At 39.9% G+C, this 19584-nt stretch overlaps 1 protein-coding gene across 1 annotated transcript in view; it reads left to right on the forward strand.

Moving 5' to 3' along the window:
* Positions 1 to 19089, forward strand: part of LOC109919395 (exportin-1-like) — a 53922-nt gene extending 34833 nt beyond the window's left edge. Inside the window, exons 4-8 of the mRNA XM_048600980.1 lie at positions 3601 to 3795; positions 16099 to 16267; positions 16359 to 16493; positions 18679 to 18838; positions 18924 to 19089. Coding sequence (XP_048456937.1) covers positions 3601 to 3795; positions 16099 to 16267; positions 16359 to 16493; positions 18679 to 18838; positions 18924 to 19089 — 825 coding nt within the window. The remainder of the gene's footprint in view (positions 1 to 3600; positions 3796 to 16098; positions 16268 to 16358; positions 16494 to 18678; positions 18839 to 18923) is intronic.
* Positions 19090 to 19584: the final 495 nt, after the last annotated feature.

Raw genomic sequence — 19584 nt, forward strand, 5'->3', positions numbered from 1 at the left:
TTATGATCCCGCCTCTTATGATCCCGCCTCTTATGATCCCGCCTCTTTTATGATCGGACAGTTCTCATCCCAGACAAATCTTGCCTGCTGGATCATATTTTGTTCTATAATTTAATAAGAAAACAAGTTAATAAATCTAGCCGTTTACATACAACACAGTTTGAAAGATTTCAAAACCGAATTATAAATACAATTTCCATTTAGCCCAACAACATCCCTCTACAGTTTTAAAAACATGAGAAAAATATCCCTATCATATCTGTAGTTTTGATTTAACTGCTCTAAATTCTCAGTCTTGAAAGATTGAAAGTCTCTATCTTGAGTTTCGCACAACTAAGCTGAGGTTTTTTTTCAGCTTCTAATAACTCTTCTAACCAAACATTTCTTCTGATCTGGAACTTAACAAATTCACACCCTTTCACTGGGATAACCCATTTCTTAACTTCTGTGAATTAACTCCTCTTGGAAAAACTGTTTCTTGCATCTGATGTCAACCAGTATTTTCCAAACTGAAATTATTTCCCAAGCTATGGGTTTTTTTCCCTTCAGCAAAAAAAAATCCCTGATTGTTCTAACTGAAAGCAAGATAATCATGTCCAATGTTTATTCTATCAGCTCATAGAAACCTCTGCATTGCAAATAAATTCTCTTCTTGCCCCTCCCCCTCTCTTTCTTGCCTCCCTCCACCATCTACCCACTTTTCCTCTTTCTTACACTCTTTTCCCCCCCCACCCCCCAAAAACCTTTCCTTCATTCCCTTTTTATACCCACAGATTAAAATCTATTTTAATATCACATTATAGAATTTGAATTTTAAAGTATGTAGAACTCCACTGGCTGTACAGCTGTCACACTTCATTCTTTCATATTCAATTTCATCTGCCATCTATTTCTCAGCTGTTGTCAGTAAATTTCTGAAAAGGTCTGTAAACACAATCAGTTAATCACATTCACAATTTTTGTCATGAAAGCATTTTGACTGTAGCAGTCTTAGTCTTGGGGGCAAGTGGACTAAAATTGGGTTAGAGGGAGTGAATGTAAATACATTGGGATGACAGGTAAATTCTTTTCCTGAAAACCCTGGGATGGGGCAGGAGGGGAGAATATGAATCATGAGGATGACCAATAGGTCCCTGCACATGAGCAGAATCTGAAAGAAGCTGTTCCCCATTCACAGTTGCCTTCTCCCAATTTTGCCACCCATTGAGACAAAATCAATAGGAGTGTGTAGCTGGAGGAACACAGCAGGCCAGGCAGCATCAGAGGACCAGGAAAGCTGACATTTCGGGTCGGGACTCTTCTTCAGAAATGGGGGAGGGGAAGGGGCTCTGATAGGGGGGCAGTGATAGCAGGTAGATAATGGAGCAGATAGGGTGGGAGAGAAGACGGACAGGTCAAGGAGGTGGGGATGAAGCTAGTAAAGGTGAATGTAGGTAGGTAGTGGTGGGGATTGGTTAGTGAGGTGGGAGGAGTGGATAGGTGGGAGGGAAGATGGACAGGTCAATGAGGCGGGGATGGAGCGTGCTGGTCTTGGGATGAGGTTGGGGATGGGAAGATTTTGAAGCCCCCTTCCTCTCCCCTCCCCCCATTTCTGAAGAAGGGTCCCGACCCGAAATATCATCTTTCCTGCTCCTCTGATGCTGCCTGGCCTGTTGTGTTCCTCCAGCTCCACACTGTTATCTCAGACTCCAGCATCAGCAGTTCTTACTATCTTTGAGACAAAATCAATGATTGGAGATGCAAGCATGGGGCAGAGGAAACCTGTATTTGAGGAGTTATTTTGGCCAGTCCCTCGGCATGAAGGAGACTTTGACGACGTTGAAGCAGGTTCTGAGAAGCTATTACTTTGCTCACTTGTGTGAGGAAAGTGTCTATTGGACTGGGCCCAAGGTTCAGCCAATTTGAGGCAAGAATTATTTGGGCCGCTACCTCAGTTTGTGTATCAGTTTGTTGAGAGCGGTGAGGAATGCTGGGCTTGAGCTTCAATCAGTTGTTTGGTACGGGGATGAAATTTCAGGCTGCAAATTTCACTTGGTCAGGTTGGTGGGAGTGACTGGGCATGGAGCTTATAGGATTATTGGTCAGCCTGGTGTTATTCTATTCTCCTTAATTCTATTTTTTTGATTTTTGCCATAAAGATCTTGATCTTGAATGAACCCTTTGATTTGGTTCCTGTTCGTGTGTCTCACGTTGGTGAACTTGATGACTTTTGCATTTTATATGCATGACTTGGCTATTATTACACTACCTTTACCTTGTTCAACTGCAGTTAGTTTCATGTCAGCAACAAATCTCTCCTCATTTCTTTGGGACAATAATTTAAAATCTGATTATCTCAATCCTGAAATTTTATTTGTAATTTTTCCTTTTTAAATCATGCCTTCTGCTCATTTTTAATTTGCTCATGATCAATTATTAACATTAACATACAATTCAGCTACAAAGGAAAGCTGGCCACTTTTGACATACAGCAGAAGAATGGTTATGAAAGTTGTTTCTATTATGTTCTCAGTAACGTTATTACAATTAGCCAAGTTTTAATTGAAGATTGCCTGCAATGAGGAACTGTACAAATGTCAAAGAAACAGCCAGGAGGGGAGTTCCGTCAGCCAGGATAGCTGAAGTGAGAGTTATAAATTGCTGCCAAAAGAACCCAGCCTCTAGGTGGCGAAAGGAACAGGCAGACAAATTCTACCTGGCAATGCTATATAATTACCAGTGCTATGCAATCCAAGAGAAGGATAGACTATGCGACCAGCCTTCTGGCATTCAGTGAAATAGTGATTGCTGAATGCCAGTAGGTGGAAAGTCTTCAGTGCTGTCAGCACTCCTTTCCCCTCCCCACTTCCCCAGTCCAGATTGAGCCTGTACTGTCTGTCCCCAGCCATAGTGGAGCTGCCCAGCTAAACAGTCGGTGCACTCAGCATTTGAACCTCATTGGCTACATATGTACAAATGGGCCTAAAGTGAGGTTATTACAGAATGTAATGACGTCAGCCACATGTGTGCAGATTCATTTTGGCTCGGGGACATCTATCGCCAGTGACTGGTATCTCCATTCATGTGTAGCTGGCTATCTTAATATTCATACTAATCACTCCATTTATTAAAAAAAAAAAGAGTGGCTGACAGGCTTGCATGGCCCACAGTGTCAGAACATCTCTACAGCAGCACTTGGTAGCTAAAGTCTATAATTGTATGCACACTTAGTTTGCCCAGACTTCACAGCAAGCCTAATGTAACAGACTGATATCAACATCCAAGGTGTTTTGGAACAAGCAAGCTGCAGTACATTTAACATTAGAAGTCATCACAATGAAAACTACTGGTGTAGTGGTTAAATGTGGACACTTAAACATCGGAATCTTCCATTGGAGGAAGTTGACGTAGAAGTTTTCAATGACACAATGCATACTGAGTTTAATTTTTTTGTGCAATTGTGGTTACTTGAGAGAAAAACACTAACAAAAAAAATTGTACATTTGACAAACTAGGGTGGAGATAAGACTTGACAGCTGATTCTTTCTTTTCAAGTATTATTACTGTTTAAACTATCCTATTGTTGTGAAAAAGTTAATTTTATAATGTTAATTATTGTAGGTTGGTGAAAATTTTGTTCCTCCATTGCTGGATGCAGTGCTTATTGATTACCAGAGGAATGTGCCAGCTGCTAGAGAACCAGAAGTACTTAGCACAATGGCAACCATTGTGAATAAACTGGGTGGACATATCACTTCTGAAATTCCTCAGATATTTGATGCTGTCTTCGAATGCACTTTAAATATGATTAACAAGGTAAGATAAAAGGATCGTTGGATACAAGGATCTTTTATTTACAGATCTGAAAAAAGGGTAGAAAATAATATACCCAGACATGCATTGAGTTGTTGAGAATTATAAAGGTCATGCAAAGGATATGAAGTTTGAAATAAAAAGTTTTTAAATTAAAATTCGGTATTGTTGAGGTTTTGACTGTGTGTCACTTTTATTGTTCGTCCATTGTTGCTCTCAAAGTAATCGCAAACGTCTTTCTGATATTTGTGATGATGCCCTCTAGGTGCTTTTAGATTTTGTACCTATGATCAAAGAACTTCTAGATGATATTGCCTCTGTGCTTCTTGATTATTGATGTTCTGGGGTTTGGTGCTGACAAAGCAAATTTGGTGAATTGTTATTGTATGTCTTGCAACAACAATGTTGTTGGAATGGTCAAGTGCTGAAGGGGTTTGATATTTTACTCCACTGGCAAGAATGTCAGTTAGGTAAACTTCTTCCTCATGATGTTGAGTTTCTTGAATGTGGATGAGTATTTCGTCATCTTTGAGCCATATAAATGAGGCTTTAAATGTTCTGAAGATGAAACCATCTATGTCTTGCCTGTTGAAAGTGAGTTCATACTGAAATTCGAAGAATAAGCTACTCTGCCAGCTGCTTAGTGAACAGTTCAAAGATTGGGCTAAGAATTCTTACAATGGGCTGTGATTGATTTCTCACCACTTGTTGCCTTTGCCACACATCTGTCCAACAGTTTAAGGAATTCCCTCTTTATTTCAATTGACTTCAATTTTTGTAAGGTTCTTTATCATAGTCAGTCGAGTACTACCTTTGCATTGAGGCTACCTACTTTATCTCACCTCTCAGCTCTTCTGTACAGTTCCAGGCTGTAATAAAGTGTAAAGCAATGTTAACCTGATACTTAAACTGAGCGTGGGTGAGAAGGTTATTACTGAGGTGTGATTTAATGACAAAATTGATAAATTCCACAATTGTCTTAATTTACTGAGAGGTGGATAAAACAGTGATTGGCAGTTTAGATTTGTGTGCGAAGTATGGATAGGGTAATTTTCCACAAGTAATTAAGAAGGCAAATAAAATTATAAAGACGGTACCTTTTACTATATTTTTGATTACAGACTGAAATCGAAAATTACTGATTTTAAAGGCCAAGGATTTTTGAAGGATTGCTGCATTTTATAAAAGCAAGTTGCCTGACACTCATAAGTGATGTTTACATGGCTGTTTTGTGCAAGCAGTGGTGTGGGGGGGGGGAAATTGGTTGCAGATGTGGTCCAGAGATAGTTGGCTAGCAACAAGTAGCTGATTGGTTGGTGAAATGGTGACCAGTTATAATGACCTGCCAGCAACTACGTGAATAGCTCTCGGATAGCTGAACAGCTTGGGATGCGAATATTCAGGGCAGAAGCCGTATCTTGGAAGAGAAGGAGCTCACTTTGCTCTGGTTCAAAGCATTTCAGGCCTGAAAGCCAGTTTATTTCCCATCATCTGTTGATCTTGTCAGTCACATTTATTTAACAAGTTAAGAGCTTTATAAAAAGTGAACCTGTGCCTCATACAAGACAGAAGAAGCCCTTTAAGTCAGTGCAGACTTGATGGGCCAATTACACTAATCTCACTTTCCAGCACTTGGCACACAGCCTTTAAAAGTTGAGGTTTCTTGCCTGTACTACCCTCCAAGCAGTGCATTCCAGATTCCTTACATCATCTGGATGAAATGGTTTTCCTCAAAACTCCTCCTAAATCTCCTGCTGTTCACCTTAAAAGTATGCCCTTTGTTATTGGCCTTTCACCTAAAGGAAACAGCTGATTCCTAGTCACCCTGTCCGTGCCCCTTGTAATCTTAAATACCTCTATCAGATTCCCTGTCAGCCTTCTCTGCTTTAAAGAAAACAACCCGAGCATACCCACCCTGTGTTCGTGGCTAAAGTTTTACATCCCAGACAAACCCTGGTGAATGTCTTCTGTATATCCTCCAGTGTAATCGCATCCATTCTATAGTGTGGTGACCAGAACTGCGTGCACAACTTCACCTATGGCCTAACCAAGGTTTTGTTCAACATATCTCCCTGTTCTTATCATCTATGCACCATAGACAGCAGCCTCCACTCATACAAACAGCCATCCTCTGCCATCCTTGGCTTTTACCATGAAATTCATGTAAGCAAGTAAAAGTATCTGGCAAAGGAAGACCACGAAGCAGCATTTTGATGGGCAAAAGGATTATCTTCGTGAAAATCTAGACAGGATCTGCTGAACTGCCTTCCCAGTTTTTGCTTCTATCCATAACACCCATTCTTTGTGTGTGTGTGTGTGTTGAGGTTTCTAAGTGGGTTACGGTTATGAGGATGCTTCATAATTATTTATCTGTAGTAAGAACTTGTTTATTTGTAATAGTTTTTGTGTGTGGTAACCTCGTCCCTGCTTTCTGTCAACCTGAGTCTAAAAGACTGGTAAAATAAGGAATTTTGCATGTTATATAAAATCACTTCACTTTTGTAATGACTTCTGGAATAGCAAGGTTGAATTTCCAGCGTGTTACCCCAGTGAGGCATAACAAAATGTTGACCTTGAATGTGCAAAGATGGAGTATAAACGTAAGGAGCTCTTGCTAAAACTGTACAGCATTGGTGAGACTACATCTAGAGTACTATGTCCACTTTTGATTGTTTTACTTGAGGAAAGGATATGCTTGCTTTTTGAAAGCTGTTCAGAGAAGGTTCTGTAGGCTTATAATCTGGGATGAAGGTGTTTATCTCATGAGGAAATGTTCAATCCTGAGGAAGATTGACATGCAGAGAACATGTTTCTTATTTGTGAGTGAGTCTAAATGTAGGGAGCATGGTCTAAAAGTAAGAGTCTTCCATTTATGACCAAGATGAAAGAGTCATTCTTGAAATTCTCCTCTACAGAGAGCAATGGAGTCCAGGTCGTTTAAATATATTTAAGGCTGAGTTGGACTGTTTGTTTTTGCTTGATAAGGGAATAGAGGACTTTTAGGCAGGAGGGTGCAGTGCACAAGAACATGGCATTAAGGTTGTAGTGTGAATAGCTATGATCTAATTAGATGGTGGAATAGATTTGATGGACAGTTTGGCATCTACTCAATAGTGCAAATCATAAGTAGGAGCAGGATTAAACCAATGTCATAGTTGCACCGAAAACACTCGCCTTTGGGTTCATTAGTTTTAGTGTGGAGTTAATTAAAATAATCAGGACAATTCGTAGGTTTGGACCTTCGTTTTATTTGGTGAACGCAACTGCTTGTTGGTTGGCTGGATATGTAGTGCAGACTTCAGGAGAAAGCAGTTATATTCTCCGTTTGACTATTTTTGCTGAAGGCACTTGAAGATATTTCAGGCTTCTATTTTGATAGTCATTTAAAAATGCAAATGAAAGGACAGTTTTTTTACAATTTATCCTAAATGTTCCAGACACATCCCATTGGGATGAAATGGGGATTTAACGTTTACTAGAGCTTGCACAAACTTTTTTTTAGAAGTGATCGTTTCAATTGTCTCATTTAACAGATTTCTCTTTCCAAAATTGACCTGTAGATTATCTCGGAGTACGCAGACTGTAAAAATTTATTTGAGACTACTCTGACTTGTTCTCTTCACCACCACGACCGCCCCCCCCCCGGTAAGACCTATGCAGTCAGTCTAGATGGAGATAATCTGTTTTCTGACTGTATTTGAAGCATAGGTCCCGAGGTTAGAGTAATGTATTAATCTACTAATTGATAAAAAGATCAAAAGCCAGGGCACAGATCTAAGGTGATTAATTGAGGCATGAGAAACTTTTTCATGCAGTAGGTAGTTGAGAGCTGGAATGTGTTGACTGAGCATGATAGAGGCATTCATAAGGGAACTGGATTGTTATCTGAAAAGGAACAACATGCAGAGTTACGGAGATAAAGCAGGGAAATGACACTAAGTGAATAGCTCATTTGGGGAGCTGATGCATTGATGGAATGAATGGATTCCTTTTGTGCTGTAACAATTCTGTGATTATATTGTTACTATTGCTTTTACCTTGAGTGTTGTATTGAAAGCAACATTTGTTGATTCTCGATGCTCAAAGCAATGCAACCAGATAATTTAAGTATTGGTGAGTAACTGGTACATTCGGCCAAGAGGAATTAAAATATATGGTTAAGATGAAAGAAGGAAGCAAATGGAGACTGGAGTGCATGGTAATTGACAGGAGCTTCAGGGAGGTGGAGGGTGCTGTGAATAATTATTGGTGATGGGCTGCAGTTTTTAAAACAAAAAAGCAACAAACTATGCTGAGATGTATTTCTGTATAAGGTGTTTGGCCAGATTCTAAAATTTCATCCAGCCATCTAATCATAGGAAGGTACAGAGTCCAATAAAAATGATTCTGATCATTAGGAATCACTGAGAACAATTTCTTCATGAGTTAAAGATGCAGTTGTCAAGTAACATAGGTTCAGCAGAGGAAAATAATGAAGAACATAGGTGAATATTGTACCTTAGATGTTCTCCTATTAATCAACGATTTGAAATTGCAGAATCCCTTACAAGTTCTCTCAAATCTGATGTCGAAAAGTGAATGCCTGCTGTGGGATGATCTCCATCTTTGTTATTCACCATGAGAGGATATGCCTTTTCTTTAAAAAAAAAACTGGAATATCATTGCAGCATGGCTTGCTTGATCCCATGCTGTCTGAGGTGCTGGGAAGTAAAGCAGCTATTTGTTTTAAAGCATTTGAGGCTGACTACTAATGAGTGCAACATATCATGGCTGAAAAACGCTTGACTTATGCTGAGTATATTCAGAAATATTGTTGTGCTTAAAAAAAGGTCATCTTGTACTTCGTGGCCTATGGTAAACTGATTCATTTAAAAAATATTCATGGACCAGTGGCCCAAACTCTATTATAGTAAGAACTTGAAACTATTGGCTTTCACCATTGTTGCTCTTTGAAACAAGTAGCAATGCATGAAACCTGCACATGTGCAAGGTAGGAGAGGTAGTGCAGGAATCTGCTATGGTTATCCCATCTCAAACAAGTAATCTGTTTTGGAAAATTTAGGGGGTGAGGGATTGTCAGGGGAAAGTGGCACTCGTAGGCAAGTTTCTGGTACTAGGACTATCTCTATGTAACTAGGGGTACATCAGGTTCCAAGCACTTGATTGTGATAGGGGACTCTTGAGCCAGAGGCACAGACAGATGTTTCTGCAGCTGACAACAAGACATCAGAATGGTATGTCGCCTCCCTGGTACCAGGATCAAGGATATCTCTGGATGCAGAATATTCTCAAAGGGGAGAGGGACCAGCAGTATGCATTGGAACTAACGACATAGGAAGAGAAAAGGATGAGATTCTGAGGAGAGAATATAGGAAGTTAGGCAGGAATTTAAAAAGTAGGTCCTCATGGATAGTAATATCTGGATTACACCCAGTGCCACGAGCTAGTGAGGGTCAGAATAGGAGGATAGAGCAGATGAATGTGTGGCTGAGGAGCTGGTGCAGGGGAGAATGGTTCACATTTTTGGATCATTGGAATTTCTTCTGGGGTAGAAGTGACCTATATAAGAAGGACAGATTGTACCTGAATTGGAAGCAGACTAATATACTGACGGGGAGATTTGACAGAACTTCTTGGGAGGATTTAAACTAAGGGGGGGGAGTGGAGACCCAGGGAGACAATGAAAAAAGAGACCAGTTTGCAGGAAGTGGAACGAGTCAAACAGCAAGAGGCCTAACAGGTAAGGCAGATGAACTCGGCATGGTTGGGAACAATGGACTGGGATATTGCAGCAATTACACAGACATGGCTCAGGGGTGGAAGGACTGGCAGCTTAATGTTTCAGCGTATAGATGCTATAGGAAGGATAGAAAGGGGGCAAGAGAGGAGGTGGAATGGCTTTTGATTGGGAATAACATTACGGCTGTATATTCCTGGGAATACGTCCAGGGAAGTTATTTGGGTGAAACTGAGAACTAAGAAAGGGATGATCACCTTATTGTGATCGTACTATAGACCCTCTCAATAGTCAGCAGAAAATCGAACAACAAATTTGTAAGGAGATCTCGGTTATCTGTAATGTGGGAATGGTGGGGGAGTTTTAACTTTCCAAGCACACACTGGGGCTGTCATAATGTTAAGGGACGGAGAAGAATTTAAGTGTTTACAAGAAAATTTTCTGATTCAGTGTGTGGATGAACCTACTAGAGAAGGTGCAAACTTGACATGCTGTTGAGAAATAAGGCAGGGCAGGTGACTTGGGTGTCAGTGGGAAGCACTCTGGGGCCAGTGACCATAATTCTATTAATTTTAAAATAGTTATGAAAAAACATAGACTGGATCTAAAAGTTAAAGTTCTAAACTGGAGGAAGGCCAATTTTGATGGTATTAGGCAAGAACTTTCAAAATTTGATCGGGGGTGGATGTTTGCAGGTAAAGGGACGGCTGGAATGCGGGAATCCTTCAAAAATGAGATAATGAGAATCCAGAGACAGTATGTACCTGTTAGGATGAAGGGCAAGACTGGTAGATGTAGGGAATGCTGGATGACTAGAGAAGTTGAGGTTTTGGTCAAGAAAAAAAACAGAAGCATATATCACGTATAGACAGCAGGGATTGAGTGAATCCCTGGAAGAGTGTAAAGGCAGTAAGAGTATACTTAAGAGGGAAATCCGGACAAAAAGGGATATGAGACAGCTTTGGCAAATAAGGTTCAGGAGAATCCAAACGGATTCTACAAATACATTGAGGACAAAAGAGTAACTAGGGAGAGAATAATACTCCCTAAAGGTCAGCAAGGCCGCCAATGTGTGGAACCGCAGGAAATGGGGGAGATACTAATCAAGTATTTTGCATCAGTGTTTACTGTGGAGACGGATATGGAAGCTACAGAACATGAGGAAATAAATAGCGACATCTCGAAAGATGTCCATAATACAGAGGAGGTGGTGCTGGGTGTCTTAAAATGCATAAAGGTCGATAAATCCCCAGCTTAAGTGTGCCCTAGAACTCTGTGGGAAGCTAGGGAAGTGATTGCTGGGCCCCTTGCTGAGATATTTGTATCACCGATAGCCACAGGTGAGGTGCTGGAATACTGGAGATTGGCTAATGTGGTGCCACTATTTAAGAAAGGTAGTAAGGAACAGCCAGGGAACTGTAGACCGGTTAGCCTGACATCAGTGGTGGACAAGTTGTTGGAGGGAATCCTGAGGGACAGGATTTACATGTATTCGGAAAAGCAAAGACTGATTTAGGGATCGTCAACGTGGCTTTGGACGTTGGAAATTGTGTCTCGCTAACTTGAGTTTCTTGTTGAAGAAGTAATGAAGAGGATTGATAAAGGCAGAGCAGTGGATGTGATCTATATAGTCTTCAGTAAAATGTTTGACATGGCTTCTCAAGGTAGACTGGTTAGCAAAGTTTAAATCACATGGAATACAACGAGAACTCGCCATTTGGATACAGAACTGGGTTGAAGGTAAAAGACTGGTGCTGGGTCCACTGCTTTTTGTCATGTATATAAATAATTTGGATGTGGATTTAGGAGGTATGGTTAATAAGTTTGCAGATGACACCAAAATTGGAGGTGTAGTGGATAACCAAGAAGGTTACCTCAGAATACAACGGGACCTTGATCAGATGAGCCAATGGAGTGGCAGATGGAGTTTATTATAGATAAATGTGAGGTGCTGCATTTTGGAAAGGTAAATCAGAGCAGAAATTATACAGTTAATGGTAAGGTCCTGGGCAGTGATGAAGAAAGAGATCTTGGAGTACAAGTTCATAGTTGCTTGAAAGTGGAGTTCCAGGTAAACAGGATAGTGGAGAAGGTATTTGGAATGCTTGCCTTTATTAGTCAGTGCATCAAGTAAAGGAGTTGGAAGGTCATGTTGTGGCTGTACCGGACATTGGGTAGGCCGCTATTGGAATGCTGCGTACAATTCTGGTCTCCCAGCTATAGGAAGGATGTTGTGAAACTTGAAAGAGTTCAGAAAAGATTCACAAGAATATTGCCAGGGTTGGAGTGTTTGAGCTGTAGGGAGAGGTTGAATAGGCTAGGGCTATTTTCCCTGGAGTGTCGGAGACAGAGGGGTGACCTTACATAGGTTTATAAAATCATGAGGTGCATGAATAGGGTGAATAGCCAAGGTCTTTTCCCCAGGGTGGGGGAGTCCAAAACTAGAGGGTATAAATTTAAGGTGAGAGGAGATAAGATTTAAAAGGGACGTAAGGGATAACTTTTTCACACAGAGGGTGATGCATGTGTGAAATGAGTTGCCAGAGGAAGTGGAGGAGGCTGGTACAATTACAACACTTAAAAGACATCTGGATGGGTATATGAATAGGAAGGGTTTAGAGAGATATTGCCAAATGCTAGCAAATGGGACTAGACTAATTTAGGATACGTGGTTGGCATGGATGAGTTGGACTGAAGGGTCTTGTTTCCATGCTATATAGCTCAATGTTGCTATGACTCTATGTGCAGCTAAGCACAGAATTCCATAAGTTGCTACCGGTGATTCCATTCCCAAGGGTATGCGTTTGAAGTTTCCACAGTCTGCAATCAATTAGAAACCACTGGATTGAGTGGATTTCCATGTTGTGCTATTTGTGTTGCTATGAATTCTTTGAGAAGTTGCACATTTTTCAGTGAGGTGTAGCTGGATTTCTAAATGGTGTAGATTTCATAATTTCTCCATTTATGATTTGCACATTTTTAGCTTTAAGTTTTGATTAAGCTATGTGCCAATCATTTATTTTGCTCTCTGTAAAATGAGAAGAAAGAATAATCATTGTCTTCAATTCCTGATTTGCTATCTGAGAACTTTGGTTGTTACCCTATTTGTTCTTCAGCTGAGAATCTGGATACCAGTTTAGTTTAAGTCCAATCAATGTTGGGAAGGAGGAAACTAACGCCACACGGATCACTGTGTCTGAAGAGATGAAGCTTCTCACAAAGTTGTGCGATTGAATATGAGCAATAGAGAATATGCCACACAGGAAATATTAGGCTGTTTGCAAGCAGTGTTCCTTTTCAGTTTCATGGCTGTGCAGCAATTTGAAACAGAACAGCATGGTAGAACCAGCTAACTGCCCACTTTGAAGGAAAGTTAAAGAGAATTTGGTGGGCAATGTCATTTTGCCATTGGCTGCCAAATCTGAGCTAGTATCATGAGTTAATGAATATTTTTAGCGAAGTAAAGCCACCCTCAAAGTCCATCCTTTATGTTCTAAACTGATGTGGGTAAGCTTTAAGCACATGGCTCTGCTGCCACCATGATGACCTCCATCCTCAGTAAAGGAATGAGAATAACTGTCCAATAAGGGCTTCTGATTTTAAAGGAGCGATGACAACTTAAACTGATTCGGTTTATAGCGTAGCTTTATGTAAAGGCTTGTGTATTTACAATTGGGATATTAAGAGCAACCATTTTATGTCATGAGCTTTTTCCATTCTAAATGAATGGTCCTAAAGGAAGTGTGCTAAACTGGGGGAAGGCCAACTATAGCAAAATTCGGCAGGAGCTGGGGAATGTGGATTGGGAGCAGCTGTTTGTGGGTAAATCCACATTTGATATGTGGGAGGCTTTTAAAGAGAGGTTGATTAGAGTGCAGGACAGACATGTCCCTGTGAAAATGAGGGCTAGGAAGGGCAAGATTAGGGAACCATGGATGACAGGTAAAATTGTGAGACTAGCAAAGGGGAAAAAGGAAGCATACATGAGGTATAGGCGACTGAAAACAGATGAAGCTTTGGAAGAATATCGGGGAAAGTAGGACCAATCTGAAATGAGGCATTAAGAGGGCTAAAAGGGGTCATGAAATATCTTTAACAAACAGGGTTAAGGAAAATCCCAAAGCCTTTTATTCGTACATAAAGAGCAAGAGGGTAACTAGAGAAAGGGTTGGCCCACTCAAGGACACAGGAGGGAAGTTATGCCAGGAGTCAGAGAAAATGAGTGAGATTCTTTAAAGAGTACTTTGCATCGGTATTTACCAAGGAGAGGGACATGAAAGATGTTGAGGTTAGGGATAGATGTTTGATTACTGTAGGTCAAGTCAGCGTAAGGAGGGGGTTGTGTTCTAAAAGGCATTAGGATGGACAAGTCCCCAGATCCGGATGGGATCTATCCCAGATTACTGAGGGAAGCGAGAGAGGAAATAGCTGGGGCCTTAACAGATATCTTTGCAGCATCCTTGAGCACTGGTGAGGTCCCAGAGGACTGGAGAATTGCTAATGTTGTCCCCTTGTTTAAGAAGGGTAGCAAGGATAATCCAGGTAATTATAGACCGGTGAGCCTGATGTCAGTGGTGGGGAAGCTGCTGGAGAAGATACTGAGGGATAGGATCTATTTACATGTGGAAGAAAATGGGCTTATTAGTGATAGGCAGCATGGTTTTGTGCAGGGAAGGTCATGACTTACCAACTTGATAGAATTCTTTGAGGAAGTGACAAAGTTAATAGATGAGGGAAGGGCTGTAGATGTCATATACATAGACTTCAGTAAGGCGTTTGATAAGGTTCCCCATGGTAGGCTAATGGAGAAAGTGAAGTCGTATGGGGTCCAGGGTGTACTAGGAAGATGGATAGAGAACTGGATGGGCAACAGGAGACAGTTGTAGTGGAAGGGAGTTTCTCAAAATGGAGAACTGTGACCAGTGGTGTTCCACAGGGATCCGTGTTGGGACCACTGTTGTTTGTGATATACTTAAATGATCTGGAGGAAGGTATAGATGGTCTGATAAGCAAGTTTGCAGATGATACTGAGATTGGTGGAGTAGCAGATAGTGAAGGGGACTGTCGGAGAATGCAGCAGAATATAGATAGATTGGAGAGTTGGGCGGAGAAATGGCAGATGGAGTTCAATCCAGGCAAATGCGAGGTGATGTATTTTGGAAGATCCAATTCAAGAGCGAACTATACGGTAAATGGAAAAGCCCTGGAGAAAATTGATGCACAGAGATCTGGGTGTTCAGGTCCATTGCACCCTGAAGGTGGCAACGCAGGTCGATAGAGTGGTCAAGAAGGCATATGGCATGCTTTCATTCATCAGACGGGGTATTGAGTACAAGGGTTGTCAGGTCATGTTACAGTTGTATAGGACTTTGGTTCGACCACATTTGGAATACTGCGTACAGTTCTGGTCGCCACATTACCAAAAGGATGTGGATGCTTTGGAGAGGGTGCAGAGGAGGTTCACCAGGATGTTGCCTGGTATGGAGGGCGCTAGCTATGAGGAGAGGTTGAGTAGATTAGGATTATTTCCATTAGAAAGACGGAGGTTGAGGAGGGACCTGATTGAGGTCTACAAAATCATGAGAGGTATAGACAGGGTGGATAGCTAGAAGGTTTTTCTCAGTGGGGGATTCAATTACTAGGGGTCACGATTTCAAGGTGAGAGGGGAAAAGTTTAAGGGAGATGTGCGTGGAAAGTTCTTTACGCAGAGGATGGTGGGTGTCTGGAACACGCCGGTAGAGGCGGGCACGATAGCGTCATTTAAGATGTATCTAGACAGATACATGAATGGGCAGGGAGCAGAGGGATACAGGTTTAGGCGACAGGTTTAGATAGAGGATCTGGATTGGCACAGGCTTGGAGGGCCGAAGGGCCTGTTCGTGTACTGTAATTTTCTTTGTTCTTTGTAAATGCATACTAGGATACTGTATTGGAGTTCTTCTACACTATACTAAATAGTAGTGGACAACAGGTTAATTATCATAACTCCCCACACACTGACCTTCCCCACTGTCATGAGTGGATTCATAGGATAAAATGTGACAACTGGTTTCAGCATTCTGGGCAATGTCATAGTCCTAAAGGCAAAAAAAACTTGTTTGAGGCCAGGGATGGTGCAGACATGAGGGTGTTGCGGGGTAAGTGGGTGAGGTATGGAATAAATCTTTTCAACTAGTTTAATGTATTTGTAAGCTTTTATGTTATGCATCATCAGGAAATGATATTTTTCCTTAATTTTGTGTTTAATATCTAAATTTATGTGCTGCCTTCTCTTCTGTTTCACATATCTTTTTTGCTGTTCCTGGCTGTGCAGAACCTGTTTCCAACCTTTGCCTATTTCCAGGTCTTCACTTTGAAAGACCTGGAATATGATTGTGTCCAAAGGCTAACACTTTAAAAATAATAACGTTTTTAATTGAAGGGAATTCAGCCGTAATCTGGAATTTTCGTGCGTATAGTGGCATTTTACTAATGGTGCTGTGGAGATTAGAATGTTTGTGTTCTAATTTCAGCTGAATGCTTGTAAAATTCCAGTAATGTCTAATTATTTCTTTTCTTTTTATTTCAGGACTTTGAGGAATATCCTGAACATAGAACAAATTTCTTCTTACTTTTACAAGCTGTAAATTCACATTGTTTTCCAGCATTCCTAGCCATACCTCCAGCACAATTTAAGCTAGTTTTAGATTCCATAATATGGGCTTTTAAGCACACCATGAGAAATGTTGCTGATACAGGTTTGTTTGATATTATGTTTTATCACATTTACTACGTATAATTTTGTTTCTAACCATTTGACTCTTTCCAACCAAAATGTTTTTATGATAGGTCTGCAGATCCTTTATACTCTGCTACAAAATGTTGCCCAAGAAGAGGCAGCTGCACAAAGTTTCTATCAGACGTACTTTTGTGATATTCTTCAGCATATATTTTCTGTTGTCACAGATACATCTCATACTGCTGGTAAGCACTTTGCACAAGTAGCAATGATTTTTTTCTTTTCACTGTTTTAGAATTTTGTTGCAATCAGCTGAATATTCGTCACAAGTTGAATGTACAAGTTGGTATAGAAGCTTGATTTGCAAAGTAATCCATGTGGGGAGTTGGGGAACTTTCTGACTGGTGATGTAATTAATGTCTGTTTTGAGTAATCTATTCTTTGTGTCCTTCCTAATTACTACTTTGGTTTACTACAGCTTCCCAATAATTAAGACTATTAAAATCCATCTGAAATAATCCAGGAATCCAAGGCATGGAGTTCTCGTGTTTATGGCTTAGTACAGCATCTTTCTTTATAAGAGTATCTGCAAAATGCTTATTACAATTGTAATTATGCAAGTAGCAATTTGGTAGTCAATTTGCTATTTGACTCCACAGACCACTTCTGGATTAAGTTCATCTTTCATGAACGAGTTTCTTTTTTCATGTTTAGTTTCAGCAAATTAATAATTTGTGAAATAAACAAAAAATTTCTGAAAGCATTTGTTCATTCTAACTTAACATTATACAGCAAATATGGTTTAAGACTGTTAATGGCATTAATACCTCTAGAAAACTGGCATTTTGGGCAAACTTACTGGGGCCATGAAAAAGAAATGTAGATTCACAAAGATAGCATCGAGGATGTAGTAATTTTGAAATTTGGGGCAGTAAGGGTTAAGGATAGATACGAAAGAAGTACTCAACAATATAAAATGACAAGGCTCTAGCAGACCTAAAATTAATGTTAATACCAGAAACATGGAGGTTGTTTGATTTTCTCTTGTGCAATTTGACTCTTAACTCTCCTACTTTACAATAGTGATTACAACAGAGAATGTCCTTTTTGAAGTGTAAAACACTTTGGTCTATCCAACAGATTGATTTGGTGTCATGTAATCACCAGTCTTCCTTTGAGGCAAGAAGGATTTTTTTTTTTAAACATAAAGGGTTGTTGGAATCAGTATGTCTCAGACCTGTCTCGTAGGTAGAAGTGGCCTCCTGTGTTTCAGTTTCTGATGTATGATTAAAAATATATTCAACATCATAAACTTGTAGGTTAGCAAATATTTGCAAAAGACTAGCTATACTGGGAATGTCAAATTTTAGTTGCAAATTTTACAAGTTGCTTACGAAGTTGACTGTTTAGTGCACTGGCATTATTATAGATGAAAAGTAAGTGAGGACGTAAAAACTAAACTGCTAGTTGCTATACAGTAAAGTTGTCACTTTTAAGATGCAATTTGCAGTATTTCCAATGTTGTAAAACAAGACACTTCAGACATTTTAAAAAAAAGTTTCACAAGATGTGGGTATTGCTGGCAATCCTTTGTCCTAGAAGTGACTATCCCCTGAAATGGCATGAAAATTGAGTTATGTATAGGTTAGACCAGTCAAGGGCTTCAAATGTCCTTTGCTAAACAATCAAAGTTAGATTTATGGTCACTATTACTGAGACTGGATTTCAATACTGGATATAATTAATTGAATTTAAATTCCATTTGTCCTGTGTTGGATTTGAACCTACATTCTTTTGAGCATTAGCCAGAAGCAGAGTTTCTAGTTCTGTGATGACCACACTACACCACCAGGTCCCCTCAATACCTCCTTGATGTTCCAACTATTGTTCCATTTTCTAGTTAGGTTAGTTGTCACATGCTTAGTAGCTGCAAAGAAATCACCAATTTTTACGTTTATAATATAAACAAAAAATTATAAATATACAGGTTTGTATATGTAATGGAAAATGCTACTTTTAATAAGAGGCAAAGCTTATAGCTGTAAGGAATACTAACAAAACTAGAGCTGGAGAAGATTACAGAAATGAGGAGGGTTAAGGCCATGGAAGAATTTTAGAACTTTAGTTCTTTGGGGGATGATAGCCAATCTGAGTCAGTGAGGACATAATGATGGGTGGTTAGAAATTAGTGCTGGATATAATAGTAAAATCTGAATGCTGCAGTCATTAATTCTGCCATTAGAGAGTATGACAATCTACAATTTTTAGATTTAAATTGCTTGTAACTGATTTTAAAGTTTTTAAACTAATCTCACCAAATCTATCTGCGAAATTCAAGATTGTAGATAAATGTTTGCATAAATGCATCTAAAAGTCTATGTTCATGTGAAAGTTACGTTTTAACATTTTGTATTTCCTTTTTTTTCATAGGTTTGACAATGCATGCATCAATACTTGCATACATGTTTAACCTGGTAGAGGAAGGAAAAATATCAGTGCCTCTTAACCCGACAAATCCTGTCACTAATCATGTATTCATTCAGGATTATGTGGCCAATCTACTGAAATCTGCTTTTCCACATCTACAAGAGTATGTTGATTTTCACTTAAATAGCTTGTTTTAATCCATTATTATTTGACGATCTCGTCTGAATTTTCTCTTTTGTTTTAAACAGAGCACAAGTGAAACTTTTTGTAACGGGGCTTTTCAGTTTAAATCAGGATATTGCAGCTTTTAAAGAGCATCTGAGAGATTTTCTTGTGCAGATCAAGGTAAAGAAGATTGAGACTATTCAAAAAATTTTGAGTTTTGTGAAATTGTGTACCAAGATAGTTATATGAAAATGTCCAGGTTTCATTGAATGTATTCATGAACAAAAATGGAAAGATGAGATGTAGTAACTGTTTGCGCCTGAGCTGATCTTACTAACAGGAAATTGAGCGGATGGGGGAGAGTAAAACAGTCAGGGCAGGCAGGAACAAAGCAGGTGAGGCAGGACTGATAAACTGCATTTATATCAACGCGAGAAGCATGACCTGTAAAGCAGGTGAACTCTGGGCATGGTCGGGAACATGAGACTGGGATATCATAGCAATTACAGAAATGTGGCTCAGGGATGGACAGGACTGGCAGCTTTAAAGTTCCAGGGTATAGATACTGTAGGAAGGATAGAAAGGAGGGGCAAGAGAGAAGAGGGAGTGGCGTTTTTGATTAGGGATAACAGTATGGCTGTAGTTACGGAGGATATTCGTGGGAATATGTCCAGGGCGGTTATTTGGATGGAACTGAGAAATAAGAAAGGGATGATCATATTATTGGGATTGTATTATTGAACC

This window comes from Rhincodon typus, chromosome 9 (assembly GCF_021869965.1).
Source record: "Rhincodon typus isolate 14 chromosome 9, sRhiTyp1.1, whole genome shotgun sequence".
NCBI classification, from domain to species: domain Eukaryota; kingdom Metazoa; phylum Chordata; class Chondrichthyes; order Orectolobiformes; family Rhincodontidae; genus Rhincodon; species Rhincodon typus.